This window comes from Trichosurus vulpecula, chromosome 8 (genome assembly GCF_011100635.1).
Source record: "Trichosurus vulpecula isolate mTriVul1 chromosome 8, mTriVul1.pri, whole genome shotgun sequence".
Lineage (NCBI taxonomy): Eukaryota > Metazoa > Chordata > Mammalia > Diprotodontia > Phalangeridae > Trichosurus > Trichosurus vulpecula.
The window spans coordinates 141,340,864-141,361,137 of NC_050580.1; the positions used below are offsets into that span (position 1 = coordinate 141,340,864).

General features: G+C 37.5%; 1 protein-coding gene across 1 annotated transcript in view; it reads right to left on the minus strand.

Annotated features, from left to right (window-relative positions):
- Positions 1–20,274, minus strand: part of APBA2 (amyloid beta precursor protein binding family A member 2) — a 208,120-nt gene that overhangs the window by 62,562 nt on the left and 125,284 nt on the right. Inside the window, exons 5-7 of the mRNA XM_036736849.1 lie at positions 16,289–16,434; positions 13,021–13,056; positions 7,744–7,830 (exon numbers count right to left, since the gene is read on the minus strand). Coding sequence (XP_036592744.1) covers positions 7,744–7,830; positions 13,021–13,056; positions 16,289–16,434 — 269 coding nt within the window. The remainder of the gene's footprint in view (positions 1–7,743; positions 7,831–13,020; positions 13,057–16,288; positions 16,435–20,274) is intronic.

Consider the following 20,274-nt stretch of genomic DNA (forward strand, 5'->3'; position numbering starts at 1 on the left):
TAAGCCAAAGTGGCTCTATTTCTTTCTTCGAAGAGTAAAATTTGCTGATAGTGAAGATGCCCACAAGGAACATAAATAGGTACAAACATCATAGCAATAGCAATACATATACAAGGTTATGAGGCAGCATTCCAAAAACATGGTAAAAAACAACTGTAAAAATATCCACCAAGATGAAAAATTCAACATAACCTCCATTAACCAGAATTTTCAATAAAGAAGACTTTCCCAGGGTAGTCTAAAGAAAACCAAGCAAAGCACAAGAATATACCTCAATATTGGTGATATATTTTTAAAAACCAACAGTAATAACCAATTTCCAAACTTTGGTCTGGAATTCATACATACTTAGACCAATCCCCTCTATCTCCTATACTATGAAAACTCATTCCATTCAGGTGCCTTTGTGTACCTTACAGCACCATATAAGTGTTAGCTCTTATTATTCCCAATACTTTTATTCTCAGTTAGAAAAGTGGACTGGTACATTTTAGAACAATCTTTGATAAAATTAAAACAAACAAAAAAAATCTTTCCTACTTAAAACCTTCAGTTAACCAGAAAAGTTAAGGGGTTCAGAATCAGACCTAGTAAAAGGCATTTAAAAAATTCTCTTCATTTGACTCCAGGATTTCTTTGCTATATGATCCTGGGCAAGACAATTTTCTCATCTGTAAAATAGATGAAATTATACCTCCACTTAACAGGACTATTGTGAAGAAAGTGCTTTGTAAATCTCAAAACAACATAACAATGTGAGTTATTGTTATCTTTCTCCCCACCCTTGACAAGATCTGAGAGTTGGACCCCTATGTGTTTCTGTCTACTTAAGGCTTTGACACTTCACTTTTAACACATTGGATTTGCCTTATCACAAAATAAATGCTATTAATGATTTAAAAAAACATTATTTTCTGGAACTATTAATATGTGCATTTATTTTTTTAAAAAAGTAGTATTCTAAGTGTCCCTTGTCTAACCTCTCCCCAAACTCTGACACACCTTCCCTTCCATACCTCCATGAATTACACCCTAGGAGATACAGACAGGCCTAACAGAATATTCTATTCCCCAAACATTCTGATTTCATTGGCATTTTATTATAGTAGAACAAAGTATTCAAGGTGAAATCCTTGGTTATGTTAGAGTTGGCCAAAATCATCAAGCTCTGCCATTGGCTGAAGTTCAAAGAGATCATGAGTTCTTTCATAACTGCAGAAATGTGAATCTACAGGGAGCAAGAGCTTTATCTTGGCTATGGGACAAGATTAAATTTTTTAAAAAGCAGCTTCTATTCTAGAAGATTTCCATCCCACCTCCCATTCCTCTCAGAGGGATGACCCTCTAAGCACCCTTCAATTTCTAAGACTCAAAGAGCCATCTTCAATTAGAACACATTATGCTGGTACTTGAAAAGCAGCCCTGGCTGTGAGCTTGTGCATGCACACACGGAGTATAACAATTGCGTGGCCTAGAATTTCCTTCAGAGAACAGGGGGATGAAGTTCAGTGCTAAATTTTCCATAAAAACATTTTGTTCACAGAACATAAAGAAACTAGATATTGTATGGGGAAAATGCTGACCTGCATGGGCCACACAAAATGGCCCAATAGAGGTTTCTGAAGCTTACCCCACTCTTTTGGCTTAAGGACATTTTACTTTTGTTGCTTTGATTTTATTTTTGTTACTTTGTCCATTAAATCATGGTCTGCTGTCTCCTCCCCAAAATATTCTCCTTCTCAACGAAGCATCACACAATGGCTCTGAACAACTAATAAGCTTCTCTTCCAGTGCCACTGTCCCCCTTCCACAAAAGGATAGGTGACGCACGACATGTTTCTGCGATCTCCAAGGTCTTCCTACCTCATGAAGTTCCATGTTTGTCTTTTGAACTGATCTCAATCTGCCCTGCTGATTTGAGGTTCTAGCATTGCAACAGTGTTTTGTTTTTAGTTACTCGAGATTAGAGATTATTTCAAAAAGAAATGCTAAATGTCAGTTTTTCAATACTCCTTCATCTGAGGCCATGGCAAACATAAACATTAAAAGAGTCACCCACCTGTTCACCAGATAGCCTTTGACATTAGCAGGGTAGGAGACATAGAGACTGTGAGACATTAGTGTAAATACAGGGGGACTTCAATCAAACTGATTTCTCATTTATATGTGGGGAAACCTGCCATTCTTTCTATATTGACTTGTTTTCTTCCATAATTTAGAGATGGTCTAGGACAACTGGGGTGGTAAATAAAGGCATGACTGGGTATGTTAGAAAGTATTTTCTTCCCTCTCTTCAGCTGAAAATTCCATTGCATGGCACCTGTAGAGGTACTCATTCTGCAAAGTTCACTCGCTACAGAGGTCTTCAAGCAACGGCTGGACAAACCACTCTTCAAGTATGTTTTTAGTGATGATTCTTTCCATGGACTAACTAGCCTTTGAGCTTACTTCAGACTGAAATTCTGTGATTTTTTAGAAGCAGAATTAGGCCAGAGGTCTAGCAGGTAAGATAAATGAAAGATGAAGGAAAGAGTATCAGGCACTACTTAATAGTTTTATCCTTAGAGGTTAAGGTGACTATGTTTCTAAAGTTTTTTTTATCATTTTAAAGGAATGGGGTGGAGTGGTATTTGATGCAAAAGGGGAAAAAATCACCTCTCTCAAGGCATAAGAGCACCTCTGAAAAGGAAGGAAATTGGTTAAACAAAATATTTCCTATGAAATCTAAACAGTCAAAAAATTAAAAATAAAAATAAAACCACAAATAGCAAAATCCAAAATAGATTACTGAGGACAACAGAAAAACAGCATAACACTGTCATGATAAAATCAGAAAGCCTGGGCAAACCATGACATACAACTTTCAATAGAAAATGGGAGATAATTCTTCAAACAGACCAGGCTACAGTGGACTTCAGAGACAAGTCTTAAAGGAATAGGGCTTCTTAGGCATAGAAAAGATGGAAAAGGTTACTTATCTGTTTTGAAATTTAGGAAGCATTATGATAAAAAGGGCCATGATCAATTTTCCTTCCATTTTCCCATGATTTACTTAAGCTATGGTAGTAATGAATTACAAGGAATATTCAGAAGCATTGCCTAAACATAAAGATAAATGACAATGCCATGGATTGTCAAAGATCATTATGGAACTTTCTTCCATAAAATAGACAATCATCAGTTTGGTGGAGAGGGAGGGACCTCTATTCAACAATCCCCTGAATTCTCCTGTGACTACTTTCTCTGAATCACTTGGTTCATAGCAGACACCGCTTATTTTCTAAATGGTCATTCCCCAAAAATACTCTTAGTGACTTCTTCAGCCCTGGAATTGAATGCTCAGTGGTGAGCAAAACATTCATTGCAGATGAAGCATGAAAACAAATGCTGAAAAAGTTTCAGGTTTTCTCCTCCTTGATTCGGTAAAATTCCTCTCTGCAGGGAACTCTTCTATAATGGAATTTCCTGGCAGAATCTCAAACACTGCAAGGTAAGGCACTTTTCAATATTCTCCACTGTATAGTCTAGAAGGGCACCGTCATTGTGCCTTACCACACAAGGGGGAGGAGAGAAGAAGACTCAGAGAAAAATAGTGGAAACATCTATTCTCAAAGTTGAATTATAATGAAGACAACTTCCCTCCCCACTTTTTAGGAGGACGATGGAATTCTTTAATCGTATACATACACACACACACGCACGCACACTTATATGCTCACCAGAGGCCTTCATTATATACAGCCCTGCCTGACTTGTAGCAATAGAACACAGAGGGAGAGAAACCTGTTTTATAGAATTGGAAACCATTATAAAGCAATGAATCTGGTACCCCCAGCTGCTGTACCAGTCAAGCAATATCAAAAGCTAGGAATTATGTCAAAACACTTTACCCTCTCAGAAATATGATCAGTCAGAAACATATAAGCACATTGGTGAACATAAGGCTATTTGGAAGAAATTTACCCCCTACACTGAGAAAGTGGAGAGAGGAGGGTTGCTCAGGGAAGCTTTTATTTACAGCACCCCTGAAAAGAGAATCAATTTCACCATCAGCATTTTCATTCCATTAAGGAGAACAATGATTCTTCTTTTGCTCTGGAGTGAAAAAAGTCCACTGGGAGTAAGCCCTCATAACAGAGCATCAAAGGCAAGCCAAGCATGAGATCCACTTGGAACTCTAATCATTAACCCTCCAGTTCCTCTATCCTCAACCAGTTAGATGCAGAGATACTGGGTTAAGATTCCAGTCATTCACTCATCTTACACTAGAAACAAAAAATAATTTCATTCTTAAAATTGTCCTGGCATTCTCAAAAGCCAAAGAGCACCAGTTAACTAAATAAATGAAAGAATCGATGTGCTCCTGATGTTTGCAGTGGGCAGATAAAGAAACAAAACCTGAGTCTGTTAGTAATCAAAAGCAGGATGCTGGGTATCGGGCATGATGGTGCAAGCCTGTAATTCCTCCCTATAGGAGGAGGGTAAGATGGGTGGATACCTCGAGTTCCGGAAGACCATCAACCTGCCTTAGGAAGGATGAATCGATCCAGTTCAGAAAAATGGAGTATATAAAATATATGTGCATATGTGTGTGCATATACCTATGTATGTATAAACATATATGTATGTATATGTATATATGTGTGTGCATATACACATATACACATATATAAATGTCTGTAGTCAAAAGCAGGATATCCTATCATACCAGGTATAAAATATATTTTTTCTCTGTTCTGCTCAGAAGAGAATAAAAATATGTGTTTGTAAGGAATAAGGTAAACAGAGAAAAGTGTTAATTTATTATCATTAACATGTACCCAGACTCTTAACTCCAACTGGGGCAGTAAGTCCTCACGTAAAAGCCAAATTCAGACTCTGTGAAACAAAGTTGTCAACACAAGTGTTTGGATAATTGTGTCAAGAGATCTGTGATGCGAAGATGGATGATGAGACACCGGAACAAATTCACGGTAATCCTTGGGGAGCTGGTAATGGACTTCTCTAACTAGATCTGTGCTTTTAACCCTGGAAAAATTCCAGCCCAGCTCTTTCCTAAGACATGAGGGATCTCTCTAGGAAAAGTGCCTATGCTCTTAAAAGAAAAAAAAAGAAGAGAAAAAGGTTTCAACATTAAGAAATCCTTAGTACTAACCAATGACTGGGTCAGTGGCGGGGAAACCTGCAGCCTCAAGGCCACATGTGACCCTCTAGGTGCTCAAGTGTGGCCCCTGATTGAATCCGAATTTCACAGAACAAATCCCCTTAATAAAGGGATTTATTCTGTAAAACTTGGACTCAGTCAAAAGGCTGCACCCAAGGACCTAGAAGGCCACAAGTGGCCTCTAGGCTACAGGTTCCCCACCTCTGGACTAGATGATACAGGTAGGGAGCGGGTAAAAGCAAAGAATTCCAAAAGATTTGCCCTACAATGTGCATGTGGAAGAAAGACTATCACTGACTAATATCTCTTTTTCAATTATGTAAATTCAATGGAATAACTAGAATTACTAGGCTTACCATCCCAATTTCCAAACACTAAACTAAATCAAATAGAAAATAGATAGATTATTTCATACAATGCCAAAACCCATCAGTTCCACCAAAAAGGGGAGGGGTGGGAAGAGAAAAAGAAAGCAACACAGTCAAAGTATCCGTATTGCTATTGTACGTCCAACTAGCAATTTGAACATATTTTTCATTTTTCGATCAGTTGTTTTGGTATTGCGTAGACAACCAGAAAATCAGAGCATAAGCCCCAGGGGAAAGTAACAGAAGATGATTAAAATGAAAAAGACAACCTACATTATCCGTAGGATGGAAAAAGTAGAAACATCATATAATGAGATTTGTTTGGTTACAACCTCCATGTGTGACTGCAAGTTTGAAAGTCCTAGTTCTGTTCCTAAACAGAACTGATAAGATATTTTTGAGAGTTGTTTTTAACTTTTCTCACTTCTTCAGTTCCACAAGGTTTCTAACTTTGCTTCTCCTACCTATTAAGTTAATAGCAAACAAAATTAATACCTGGCTGATAAAGTAGATTTTGACTTTCTGCAAAGATAGCTTTCCAAAACTACCATGAGAAGAAAAAAATTGCAATGTCAGAATGGACCAACTGACTGGGGAAACATTTTGGATTTGTAGGTACATGACATATCTGTGTCCTGAAACAATCTTAGTATTCAATGTCTCAATCCCAGCTAATTGTGAAACATCTATTGAAAGCTTTAAAAAATGCCCCTGGTCCTGATCCAGGCTTCTAAGACCATAGGATTTAATCAGATCATATTTTCAGACCCCCAAATCAGGATATATAGTCTGAATAAAGGATATTCTTCTTACAAAACCTCAGTAAAGTTGATTATCTTTTCTTGAAAATGAGATTTTCTGGGAGAGACTCAGAAATTCCTAAATCTAATGCTGCCACCAGTACAATGTCAAATTGACAAATAAGATCTGCAGGGAGGTGGCATACTGGATAGATTAAGGGACCTGGAATTGGGAGGACGTGAGTTCAAATTTGGCCTCAGACAATTACTAGCTGTGTGACCCCGAGCAAGTCACTTAACCTGCCTGCCTCAGTTTCATCATTTGTAAAATAGGAATGATAGCGCCTACCTCCCAGGGTGGTGACAATAGAATGAGATAATAACGGTAGAGCACTTAGCACAGTGCCTGGCACACAGTACGTGCTATGTAAATGATAACTATGATGTTGTGGATGGTGATGATGATGATAATGGTGATCCTAGCTTTGTCATCAACTTGCTAGCTGTTGGTTCCCACCTCTGTAAAATGAAGTAGCTTTACTACAAGGTGTCTAAGGTCCTTCCCAGAACTAAATTTCCTTTACTTGGTCAATATGAGCTTATAATGCAGAGAGACCACAGGACTTAGAGTTGGAATGGACCTTGGAGATTCACCCAGTCCAATCTCTTCATTTCAGTGATGAGGGAACTAAAATTGGAAGAAGTGATATCATTTACTCGAGGTTATATATAGTATTGAGCAGCAGATCAGCCTTGAACCCGGGCCTCTGGCTCCAAATGGAATGCTCTTTTCAGTATATCAGAGTGGGACTAAACCAATTTAACATCCTCATTAAGCAATCGTTCCAATGAGAAATAGCGTAACAGAGAATCTCTGGTGTTGGAATTAAAAAAAAAGTTGCACCGTCCCCAGCTATAGGACCCTGGACAAATCCTCTTTTATCCTTAGCTTCCTAAGCTGTAAAACAGAGATAAAAATATTTGCACTGCCAGAGGGTTTCTGAGAAGAAATTCCTTTTTAGAGACCTCAAAGTGCTATGTAAATGTGAGCTATTATTATTTTTTATCATTTTATACTAACATTAATAAAACTAGATTTACCGGAATTATTCTTTCGAGAAGTCATGAAAGACATTCTAGAATCATGAAAGGTCAGCTATGTGATTTCTAACTCAGCTCTTGCTTCATTCCAGTGTAACTTAGTTTGTCAAATATTTAAGGTTTCTGGGCAGCAAACAACTATTACAAAGGAAATTTCCTGTATAATGCTCCCCGTCCTCAAATGAACCAACAATGCTTTCTAAAATTGGCACTTGCCCATGATCCTAAAGTACAGGTTTGTCTGTGTCATAGGTAAACATTTTTGCTTCCAAACATCTAATGGAAAGGGTTTTTTTTTTGACAATTATAAATAGTTTTCTATCTCGAAGAATTTCTGCATAATTATATTTTAAATCTGTTAGTCACTGACCTGTGTGTCTGCATTTAAAACCTTAATCCTCTGAGTAGAGATGAAGAGATCCACTTCAGTCAAAGTTTGGGAATCTCCTTCAGAACTCTGAGAAAAGAAAATACTTGTTAAAAAGCAAATTTTAACTGCCTTCAATGACTTTACTAATCACTTTCAGCAAGACAGAACTGGGAGGGGAAGAGTGCTACGTATCTAAATTGCTCAAAGGTAAGCATCTAGAAAGCACAAACTTACAAAAAAAATTTGGGAGATTGAGTTTTACCTGTGTAATTTGGAAGTACAAGAAGGAGAAACAAATACTTACAGTTTTGAACACTGAAAGTACAGGAAAGCCTTTGGGAGAAATGCTTTCAAATATTCCTTTTGTATACCAGCATCCATATAGACAACAAGCTACAAGGGACCAATGAAGCTAAGCTGTGTGTGTGTGTGTGTGTGTGTGTGTGTGTTTTAACACCTCTTGACTTGGCCCATATTAATTCAGTCAAGAAACTTGATCCAATAGTTAAAAATCTACCCCGTAATTTCTTCTCCAACTACCGCAAGTTATATAGTAATAACAGTCACAGACTTTGCTAGTTAATTCAATCTTGAAAAGTATCACTCACGAATAGAGAAGGTATATATTTTCTTTTCTTTGGGAGGAGGGTGGAGGGGACAAGTTAAATGACTTGCCCAGAATCACACAGCTAGTAAGTATCTGAGGCTAGATTTGAATTCAGGTCCTCCTGACTCCTGGACCAACCCACAGCACCACTTAGCTGCCCTGAGAGTATATTGTCAAAGAAGGCTAATTAATTTCTCTGGAGGTCGATATTCATAATCACATTTGCCATCCTGTCCCATTAGCTTATCTTTCCCCAAAACTAGAAACTGAACTACTCTGAAATACTGATTTCTTTAACTTGCTATATAATCTTGAATACATAATTTAATTTCTCTGCCTCAGTTTCTTCATTTGTGGAAAAAGGTGGTTAAACTAAAGATTTCTAAAATTTCCTCCAGCTCTAACACTAGGGGATTATAAGCCCATAATGGAGAGGCAGTATTCTGTAGTAGAATGAGAGCTAGCCTTGGATCAGAAGTCCTGGGTTCAAATCCCAATGCTGATATGTGTTTGCCGTGTGACCAGGGACAAGTACAAGGGTGTGCTAGAACTAGCTCTTATCAGCAGTTAATAGTAAATCAGTGAGAGCATTTCCACCGTCAAAATTAACAAGCACTACAAATCAAGCCTTGATTTATCATTAAGGTGATTGTCTAGACTTCAGAAAGGGATGGAGAAAATATTATCCATGAAGATTCAACTTAAAAAGTAGGCCATGTGTTCCTTTTTTCCAGTGACCCAGTTATTAAACATTTATCGGAACATGCCTGGAAAAGTCCCTTATCTTTTCTAATACTCAGTTTCCTCTTCCAAAAAGAGGGATAATACTATTTCCAGGACCTATCTTATAGGGTTGTTGTAAGGAAAGCACTTTGTCAGCCTTCAACCTCAAACAATTATGCAATGATTGATTATTAATGTCATGTGATTCTTCTTCCTTCCCGAGTAACTGGGAAAATTGTTTTTAAATTAGTAATGATAATAATCCATTCCATAATAACCAGGAAATATTATACAAATCCATTATAACAAATAGCATAAATGTTGAAAAGCCAGGTGGCTACTTTTTTTTTTAAACCACAGCATGCTTATTATTGGCCCGAATGACATGGTATCAAGTTCCATTTAAGCTGACCTTTTTCGGTACCTGAATGTACTACTCTGGGCATGCTTAAGACCAGGAAGGTGTTTTAATTGGTTTTAAATCAGTAGGAATCCCAATTACTTCAATATAGTGGAAACAGAAAAATGTGCTTAACTAGTATGCCTATTGAGTTAAGTAATTCTCTATGGTCACTGAAATGCCAATGGTGCTGTGCTTCCAAATTCACAATGTCACAAGGATTCGACTTGATCCTTCCCGGCATGTGATTAAAACACATTTTCCCTGCTGGCTATACCCTAAGAACTCTGAAATACTTGGAGATCACATATTATGATGATGTAATTGTGTTTTCATGCTGTCCTTAAAGAGAAAAAACACAGTGTGTTATCTGTCCCTCAACTACAGGGCTCTATAACTTTTACCTCATTATTATGGCTACTGATTCAAATAAATCCTGCTAAGGTACATTATCTGTGGAATTGGGAAGAAGCCACTTTATGTCTCTGCTTACAAACAAAACCAAAACCACAAACCACAAACTTTGATATAGTCTATTCAAATGTATTTCCAAAAGTTATATTCTTGGATGATAAATGACTTGGATCATAATTCTTGCGGAGACAGGTTGAGTCAGAAGCAAGATGTGAAAATTAATTGTGGGGCAAATGCAGCTTCAGTGTTTAATGGGTACATTTCTGTGCTATGTGAAAATATCAGAAAAGTTATTGATCAAAAAAAGATGAGGGAACTTGGAACAAATTAGATGGAGAAAAGGAAAAATTAGTAGTCTCTGAGTAGACATTATAAATAAGGAATTTTACATAATCCAACAATAAAACCAATTATTTTCTCTTGCTATTGAAAGAACTGGGACAAAAAGACAAGTATATGAAAAGATTGATAGCCTTTCTTCTAAAAACCAAGTAATTAAACATTAAACTAGGAGAGTTAAAACTTAGCACAGAAGAAAGCTAGCAAGGGTTTTTGATGCCATGTTTCTCTGAAGCCATAAAGCTTTCTCTATGTAAGCATTGTATTTTGATTGCGCATAGAAATCAATAGTAATTAATGTTTATCCTCATCTATATCACATTATAATCTTTTTTAAAAGTATAATTAAGAGAGAAAGTATGATACCATCAATGTCTTTAATCATGCCTATAGTAAATAATCATGTCTATAGTAATGCAAATTCAGTACTAAGGCATCACTTTCCATCTGGTGAACAACTTCTCCTAACTACATGTCAAGTATCATAATATTCCAAATATAGGTCACCTTCTTAATATGGGGGCACACTATTAAAATCTGATTTTCTGAAAAGGAAAATATTATATATATATGTAAATACACATATATATGTATATGTACATGTAAATATTATATATATATGTAGACATACAAAAATATGTATTTATTATAGTTAAGGGACTATTTAATATGTGCATATGCATTCAAAACTATTTTCCACACAAAATATATTTCCTGAAAAAACTGAATTACTGAAGAAAAGGTGTAGAGAGTTGATCATATGGTCTGGAAATGTCCCTCTTAGAGCCAGAGGGGGAAGCACCTGGGACCTACAATCAGGTACTAATGAAAAATTCTCTGACCTACATTTGAGCAAAGAAAAAAAGGGGTGGGGGAGAGGCTAGTTTGCACTAACTGAAAATTACACTTGGGCCCCGCTTCTTACCTTGTGAAGCAAGAGTAAGGCTGGTAAAAGCCAGAACTGGGGAAAGTGTGGTACACATTTAGGCCAATATAGTACTTAGGAAGGAATAAATAGCTTTATGAGCGCCAGCCTGGAAAACCCAAACCCATAATGCTATAGCTTTGAAATCCCACAAGGGATATCTACTTAATAGGAATGAGAACAGAGGCTAGCCAGTTTGCTCATCACTGAACAGGATACAGAAATAAACATCTAGAGACGTACTATTGGTCAATAACCTGAGCTAAAATGGAAGGCCAGAGGCCAAAAAGCATAGGTCATAGAAAACCACCAAATGATGTGGTCTGCCCAGGTTTAAAAAAAAGAGCAACTTCAGGCATATATTCTTGGTATCAAAATATAACAAGATTTGTGATTTTTTTTCAGCTTTGGTGTACAGGACTCTCTCCTAAAACATGTTTATGATTTAGTACAGAAACCTAGAGTTACCTGAGGTTGTGATTTCTCCAGGGTCACACAGTTCTTAAGGGTCAGATTTGGGGATAATAGATTTGGAGGCAGAAATGGCCTAAGTAGTCATCTAGACCCATGTCTTTATTTTATATATGAAGAAACCGAGATTCAGAGAGCTTATGACTCAGTCAAGATCTCATAGCTAATAAGTGGCAGCGTCAGGATTCAAACTTATGTTCTGTGACTCCAAATCCACTTTTCCACTAAGCCAGCAATTTTCAAAATGTAGTCTGGGGACCCAAGACCCTTCCATGGTATCTGCAAAGTCAAAACTATTTTTGTAATAATATTAAGACATTTTAATTTCTAATACAGTAAATATCAACAAATACAACCTATATAAACAAAAGCCTGATAATTTTTGAGAGTATAATGGATTTGGGGCAGCTAGGTGGAGCAGTGGTTAGAGCACCAGCCCTGAAGTCAGAAGGACCTGAGTTCAAATCCAGGTTCAGATACTTACTAGCTGTGTGACCCTGGACAAGTCACTTAACCCTGTTTGCCTCCAACAAAAAAAAAGAAAGAAAGAGAAAGAAAAAAGGCATATAATGGAGTTCAGAGACCAGAAAGTTTGAAAAATCTTTTCACTACATCATGCTTGCCTGTCCAGGTTTGATTTGAACCCAGATGTTCCCCTATCCAACCCTAGCAGTCTATCCATTACACTGTGTTGCTTCTGTCAGTGTCAACACAAAAGAAAAAAGAAATTTGTCAAATGGTCATTTCAGTACCAACCAGAGATATTTAATATTTAGAATCCTGAAACAGATATTAAAATGACAGCTTGTAAATCTCCTAAACTTAGTAAATGACTGTATTTGCAAACATATTACTAAATATCAACTCTATTTTGAAATGACAGGTAGCCTGACCCCCCTCCAAAACCTTTTTTAATTAGGTGAAAATGTATGTGCACGTTGCAAATTGTAGTACTCATGGTACTGATTTGGTAAATTAAAATTAATGAGTCTTTAAATATCAGAATAATTTAATTAATGTCATAGTTAGGCCTATGCTATAGGAAGATATATCACTCTGTCAGCATGAAATGCTTCACCTAGAAGTATAACCACTATTAAATACAAAATTAGTCATTTCTGCAGACCAAGTGAGTATTGGTACATTTGAAAAAATGAAATAGAAGAGAAAGGAAGCAATGATCAGCTACTCCAGTAAATAGGTAACAGGAAAAATAAATGAAGCCATTTTTGTGGGTCCATTTGATCATCTGGAATTAAGCAACCAAGGAGAAAGGGAAAGAAGACTTAGCATTACCACTTTATGAGGATTCCTAATGGCAAAGCACAGCTCCACAGAGAACAAGCCACAAAAACATAAACAAGCACTGGTATTCTAGAGAAACTTTTTTTTACACACCACTTTTTTCTTGATTTTAGCAGCCTTCTGCATCCTCTGAGTAGCACGTAAGAGAAAAAGAAAAACAGATGGGCACAAAAAAAGACACAGAACAAAGTATAAATCTTTTGGCCATTGAGCTAAATACTTAGAACCTACATAAAATGGAAAAAAATCTACCAAGGTAAACAGCCTTTTGGATCAAGCATAGATATATAAATGATAAACTAATCAGTAAAGACCCTTAACAAGTGTGTTTCTGAGCAGCTTGAAACAGCCAGGGTGCCCTGGTATATTTATATATGGAATGATAAGGATGCTAAGGAAAACATTTTAATGACATATTGTGCCAACTATGAGATGAGAGCTTATTGCCTCAGTGAAGAATTAATTCTTCAAGTTTGAAACAGTACAAGTAAGGCTGTGGAGTCAGGACTTCATTTAATAGAAATGTCTGCTAAAGGTTAGGGGGGCAATTTCAAGAACCTTATATACCCCCTGGAAGAGTACCAGCTTGTTTCTACTCTTGGCTGTTTGATAGTGTCCTTACTCTAATGAATGCCAAAAAGTCCTTAGGCGCCATTCAAAAGAATGTAGCCAAAACTCTTTTCCTAGGTGGTAAAGCAATACTTACGAAAGCCCCTCTGCACCATAGAAGCGTTGAGGCCAAAGAGTAAACAAGAATTTAACAAAGAAACATGCTATATTCCATTCACTGGTCCCAGTGAACTTGGGAACACCAAAGGTCATTAATGGAACTGGAAAATGTGCCCCAGACCTTATGATAAGTACCTTCATATTCAGTGTACTTCTTCTACTAGATAATAAGTTCCTTGATGACAAACATTAGTGTTAATTTATCTTCATATCTCCCCCAGTCAACAACACTAGCACAAACAACCTTGCATAGACTGGTACAGTGCAGGGAAAAAAACCCAAAACATTGCATTGGGAATCAGGGTGCTTGGGTTCAAGTTTCAGCTCTGATACTAGCTAGTTAGTTACACAACTTCAGGCAAAGTCATTTCCCCCTCTCTGGGCCTTAATTTTCTCATCTGTAAAAACAAAAGTGGGGTTGGACTACCGTCTCTAAGATCCCTTCCAACCCCAGGGACTGACTCAATGTGTGAATCTAAGAACCAGAAGCATTTGAGAAACATTTGTCGTTGATTTGAATAGTCAGAAATCGCCAAGTTTAATCAAGCCTAGGAGGAAGTATAGTGTTTTCACATCTTATGTTAAGGTTGTACTTCCTAGCAGGGAGCATGGGCATCCAAGATACGGGGTCAGGGGAGCTGGCACTACATCTGCTTGTACGGGTGTATTCACGTGGCCACAATCCGTGGCCTGGGGCAGCAAAATCATGGGTTTTCAACCAGGACCAAGAGTCTCTTTCGTGGCAAGAACTCTCCAGCCACCATCAGGATTTCATTCCATTTTATATGACTCCAAAGGGAAGCTGCTATAGTATAGAATCGCTCTCATGATTGACAAGAGGAAAAACTGGGGGTGGGGAGGGTGAAGCCCATACTCTTTTAGTTAATAATCAGGCGATAGTTTGTTTTTTTTATATACCTCTCACCCCCCATTCAAAAAGCATTTACTAAGACTCAAATAGCATGTTTGCTGTTAACTCACTAACAGCAGTTCCTTAACAAATTAATTCCCTTGTTTTAGCACCACTGACTCAGAAATACTCAGCCATCTCTAACATTTATAAGCAACATTAAGCCCTTTAACACTGAGAGGGCTTTAATATTGTAGATAAAAGAACACTGGATGTGGGATTCCAAAGATATAAGGTTTAAGGATTGGCTATGCCTTGTATATGACTATGGCCTAGTTACTTAACCTCTGTAAGCCTCAGTTTTCTGATCTGAAGTAAATACATTTTAATATTTGTAATACAATAGCATTTGCACCACCTATCTCAAAAGCATAGGCTTCAGAAGGGATGGGACCTTAAAGGTCATCTAGAATAGAAGTGTCAAATAAACACGTGGCTCTTGGGCCTCAAACCAGCTTAAAATGTAATTGGAAAATATTTAACAAAAACAAACAAAAATACAATAAAACATAGATAATATTACATTTTTAAAGTTAAGTCAATATATAGCCTAAAGTGATCCTTATGTATGGTTTAATGATCCCCATTTTGATTTGAGTTTGGCACCCCTAGTCTAGACCAGTCATTTTATAACTAAAGAAATTAAGACTCAGAAGAGATAAATTATTTACCTGAGGTCACACATGTACTAAGTAGCAGAAATAGGATTCAAAGTGAGGTCATCTGACTCCAAATCCAGTTCTCTCTCCACTATAACACATGCTTTCGTGGGGTTCATATGGTCATGGAATCATAGGTTAGGAATTAGGAGGGTCATTAGAGGTTGTCTAGTACAAGCCTCTCATTTGATGGATGTGAAAACTGAGACCCAGAGGTGGTGAACCACTCTGTCTAAGTAAGTCTAGTTAGTAGCAGAATCAGGATTTGAACCCAGAGCCTCTTAAATCCAAACCTATGGGAGCTTTGTTTGTCCTTGTGAAAAAGGCATTGCTCAAGACAAGACCCGGCTTTGACCAATACATGGGAGTTTTAAGATGAATGTAATTATCTTAATGAAATATGCATCTAGTTTAACAAAACAGTGATATTAGAAAATCACATCACCGTTGTTATCTAGATTCTATCAGAGGCATAAATTTACATGGGTCTAAGTTTATGCCTGCCAATTCTAAGCAGTTCCTATCTGAGTTTTGAGTACATTCAAGTTCTTTCATGGAATGATTTTCCTTCCCCATCTATAAGTTCTTTAAATAGAACAAACAAGGCAAATATCATTGTACTGGGACTTAAGGCCTTAAACAATAATAATTTTTGGCAGCCAGAATGCTTGAGAATAACCTCTTTTTAAAGAAAAAAATGCTTCCAGGCTGCAACTTAGTGAAATGAATTCATCTGGAAACTAATCTCCTGTATTCTGCAGCCTGACGATTTTCCCTTTGTAGACCGGATTCTGCCTTTGAATCCTCACAGTGCTCCGCCAGTCTTAAGGCTCTTTGTTCTGACCTCGGCAATAATTTATGTCTCCCACACTGGCGGGCTATGGGTTTCTGTGCACTTTCACACCAGGCCTTGGAAGCAAAGCAGGTCTCTGCTGTGGTAGAGCTAGACTCACTTCACTGCACCCTGAAGTCGATTTGAAACTGCATGATTTTAGACAGAATCCTTGAGAGCTCAGCTGCCAAGGGAGCTAGCCCCTTTCACCAGCTCAGAGACCAATGCTACCTTGACACGGCTGACTGCCTCTTGGGCCTGCATCATTCTGATATTTTTGGAAGGGTTCCGTTCAGAGAGCAGTTGTGTAGACCCCAGGTAATTGGCAGCAAAGATGATTCCATCGATGAGATCTTCAGGTTCACAGGGGCCTGGAACTAAACAATGGATAGAGTTAGTTTCTTCCCAGAAAGATGGAGCCGCCTTCAGATAAGGGCACTCACACCCCACATCCAGGACTGGTAGTGGGAGAGACAAGTATATCAAATGTAGTCAACATGCAGACTGTTTGACAGGAGGAGAATGATTTAGCAGCCATAAGGTCAGGTTTAATGGAGTAAATCATTGCTATTCCCACCATTACCCAGACCATCTTTCCTAAACACCTTTCTTTACGTTGTGAGAATAACTGCAGAACCACGCAGTCAATGCACCGGCCATAAAGTATGTCAAGAGACGATAAAGAAAAGCATGTTGTTTTCCAAAAGAGGGCACCATCTCTTAGTCTTGAACGATGACAGAGGGGAAATTTATAGAACACCAACAGCTCTAACTCGCAGTACATCCTTATAGGAGAGGCAGCTATGCACTGAGACTATGCCTGCTTCAGAAGTCAGAGTATCTCTACACTATTGTCTATTGGAACTGGATTGATTAGGAATCAAAGGCCTTACATCCAAAACCTGACTCTACTCTTTGGTTCCTGGGTGACCTCACACAAGTTACTCTAAGGCGGCAACCTTTCTGCAGCTTGGTTTTCTCATTTAGGTAATGAGGAGATCAGGTGAAAGTTTTATTTTATTTTTTTCATGCCTTGATGTCTTTCCTGTTAGGTGAGTTCTGACTAGTATGATATAAAGTTATTGCTTTCTCGCCTTTTAATAATCCAAAGTTATCTAATAGAGATGGTCAGATCCAACTGTGTTGGAATGAATTGAAAATGTTAAAATATTTTTTCAAACACCTTTCACTTTGCAAAACATGAAGCAGATTTTGCCTAGATCTGTTTCCTTGAAGTTCTCTTAAAATTGTATACTTTGAGGGATATTTTAGCCATGTGTTTCTTTTTCCAGTAGACTGTATTCCATTTTTTCCAATTACATGTAAAAACAATTTTTGACATTCATTTTTATATAAAATTTTGAGTTCCAAATTTTCTCCCTCTCTTCCGACTTGCCTTCCCCCTTCCCTAAGAGAGTAAGCAATTTGATACAGGTCATATATGTATAATTATCAGGCATGATTTCTAATGTTGATTTCAGCTCCAAATCCTGTGGAGAAGTGAAGAGAGTATTGGAATGCGGAGGCAAGATCTGGGTTCAGATTCTGCCTTAGACACATCCTGGATATGTGCCATAACCTGGCAAGTCACTTAAATTCTCTCAAAATTTCCTCTGCATTTCACTTTTACTAATTTAAAAATAAGGACATATCAACAGCTACAGCAATCTACTCCTTGATAAACCCAAAGAATCCAGCTTCTGGGCTAAGAACTCACTATTTCACAAAAACTGCTGGGGAAGGTGGAAAATGGTATGGCAGAAACTGGACATAGGTCAATATCTTATACCGTATACCAAAATAAAGTCAAAATGGGTTCATGATTTAGGAATAAAGGCTGATACTATAAGCAACTTGGGATAGCAAGGAATAGTTTACCTGTCAGATTTATGGGAAAGGGAAGAATTTATGACCCAACAAGAGATACAGAGTGTTACAAAATGGATAATTTTGATTATGTTAAATTGAAAAGCTTTTGTATAAACAAAGCCAATGCAACAAATATTAGGAGGGAAGCAGAATATTGGGAGAAAATCTTTATAATCGGTGTCTCTGATAAAGGCTTCATATCTAAAATATACAGGGAACTAAACCAAATTTATAGGAATACAAGCCTCTAAATCACTATTGATTAGAGAAATACAAATCAAAATAACTCTTAGTACCACATCTCTCCTGTCAGATTGGCTAACATGACAAAACAGAAAAATGATAAATGCTCAAGAGGATGTGGGAAAATTGGAACATTGTTACATTGTTGGTGGAGTTGTGAACTGATCCAACCATTTTGGAGAGCAATCTGGAACTATGTGCAAAGGGCTATAAAAATGTGCATACCCTTTGACCCAGCAATACCACTTCTAGGGCTATATGCCAAAGAGATCATACAAGTGGGAAATGGACCTGTATGTACAAAAGTATTTATAGCAGCTCTTTTTGTGGTGGCAAAAAACTGGAAATCAAGGGGATGTCCATCAATTGGGGAATAGCTAAACAAACTGTGGTATATGAATGCAATGGAATACTATTGTGCTAGAAGAAATGATGAGCAGACAGATTTCATTATAACCTGGAATGACTTTTATGAACTGATGCTGAGTGAGGGGAGCAGAACCAGGAGATCATTATACACGATTACAGACACATGGCATCTGTAAGAACTAACTTTGATAGACTTGGCTCTTCTCATCAATGCAAGGTTCAAAGCTCAAAAGACTCATGATGGAAAAAGCTATGCACATCCAGAAAAAGAATTATGGAGTCTGAATGCAGATTGAGGCAAACTTTTTGCTCTCTTTTTCTTTTTCCTTCTTTTTTGGTTTCATTTCTCCTTTCTCATGATTCATTCCATTGGTTATAATTCTTCTTTACAATTGGACTATTATGTAAATAAGTTGCATGTGAAGGTATATGTAGAACCTACATTGGATTATATGTCATCTAGTGGGGGAGAGGGGAGGAGAGGGAGGGAGAGAAAATTCGGAACCCAAAAACTTGTGCAACTGAGCCTTGTAAATGAAAAATAAAATACATTTATTATTAAAAAAGAAAAGAAAAATAAGGACATTTGCCAGCTATGTGACCCTGGACAAGTCACTTAACCTTTATGGTTTCCTCAACTATAAAATGAGGAGATTGGCTCTGATGAGCCTCCACAGTCTCTTGCAGCTCTAAATATAGGATGATGTGAATGTGTCTATCCTAAGAACACAACACACATCCCTAAAATGGCCGTGGGGAATGAAAATGAATACAGCATCAGTGGCCTTCATTAGACTGACTCTCTGTAATGGAGAGTGTTGAGTGTGGAATTAATTACTGTCCTTTGAATCCTGACTCTGATACTAGCTACTCATAGGAGCTTTGGTTAAATCCCTTCACTGTTATGGTCCTCAGTTTTCTCACCAGTAAAATGAGGAAGTAGTATTAGGTAATTCCTAAGGTCAGTTTCCATTCTAAATCTATGACTCTAGGATAATACCTAGTCTAGACAGTTATCCCTTCCACATTGGGGGAGGGAGAGGTGTTTAAGGGCATGGTGTCCTGCAATCTAGAAAATCCACAAAAAATGTTTTGGCCTTCCCTTTTTACCAGAAAAAGAGTCTGAATTATTATGGTATTAAAAGATAAAATACATTTTTATACAACAGTATACATATATTTTATACATTTCTGAGTTTTTAAACTTTGTGTCATCTGCTGGCCTTCATGTGTCATCTGCAGCTTCCGCAAAACTCCCCCCAAAATTCCTGTTTAATTTCTTATACCAACCCCATGACATATTAAAACTGCTATGGGGAAAGTCACAATGTGAAAGGAATAACAGTATATTGTGCCCCCTCACAGGGAAGTGCAGAAGAAAAATTAAATCATTTATACTAGCAGAAGTGTAGAACAGAGGAAACTCTTTAGCTAAATGTACATAATGTAAATATCCTTTTTTCCAAATGCTGTCTTCAGTAGTGGCATTGCCACATGAAGCAATAAGCAGTTATTAGCAACTGTAGTAGACCATTTCCCCCCCCTAATGCACGAATGGTTCTAGAATATATAGTTGGCTATTGAGTTCTTTTATTGGTTTTCACTACCAGCCCATGCTCCAATCCCAGCTATGAGCCGTAGGCTATGCACCATTGATGAACTCAGGCATTCGTGCAGTTTATTAAAATTTGTTCTATGAAAAAACAGCCCTATTTAGTGAATTAACACACATGATA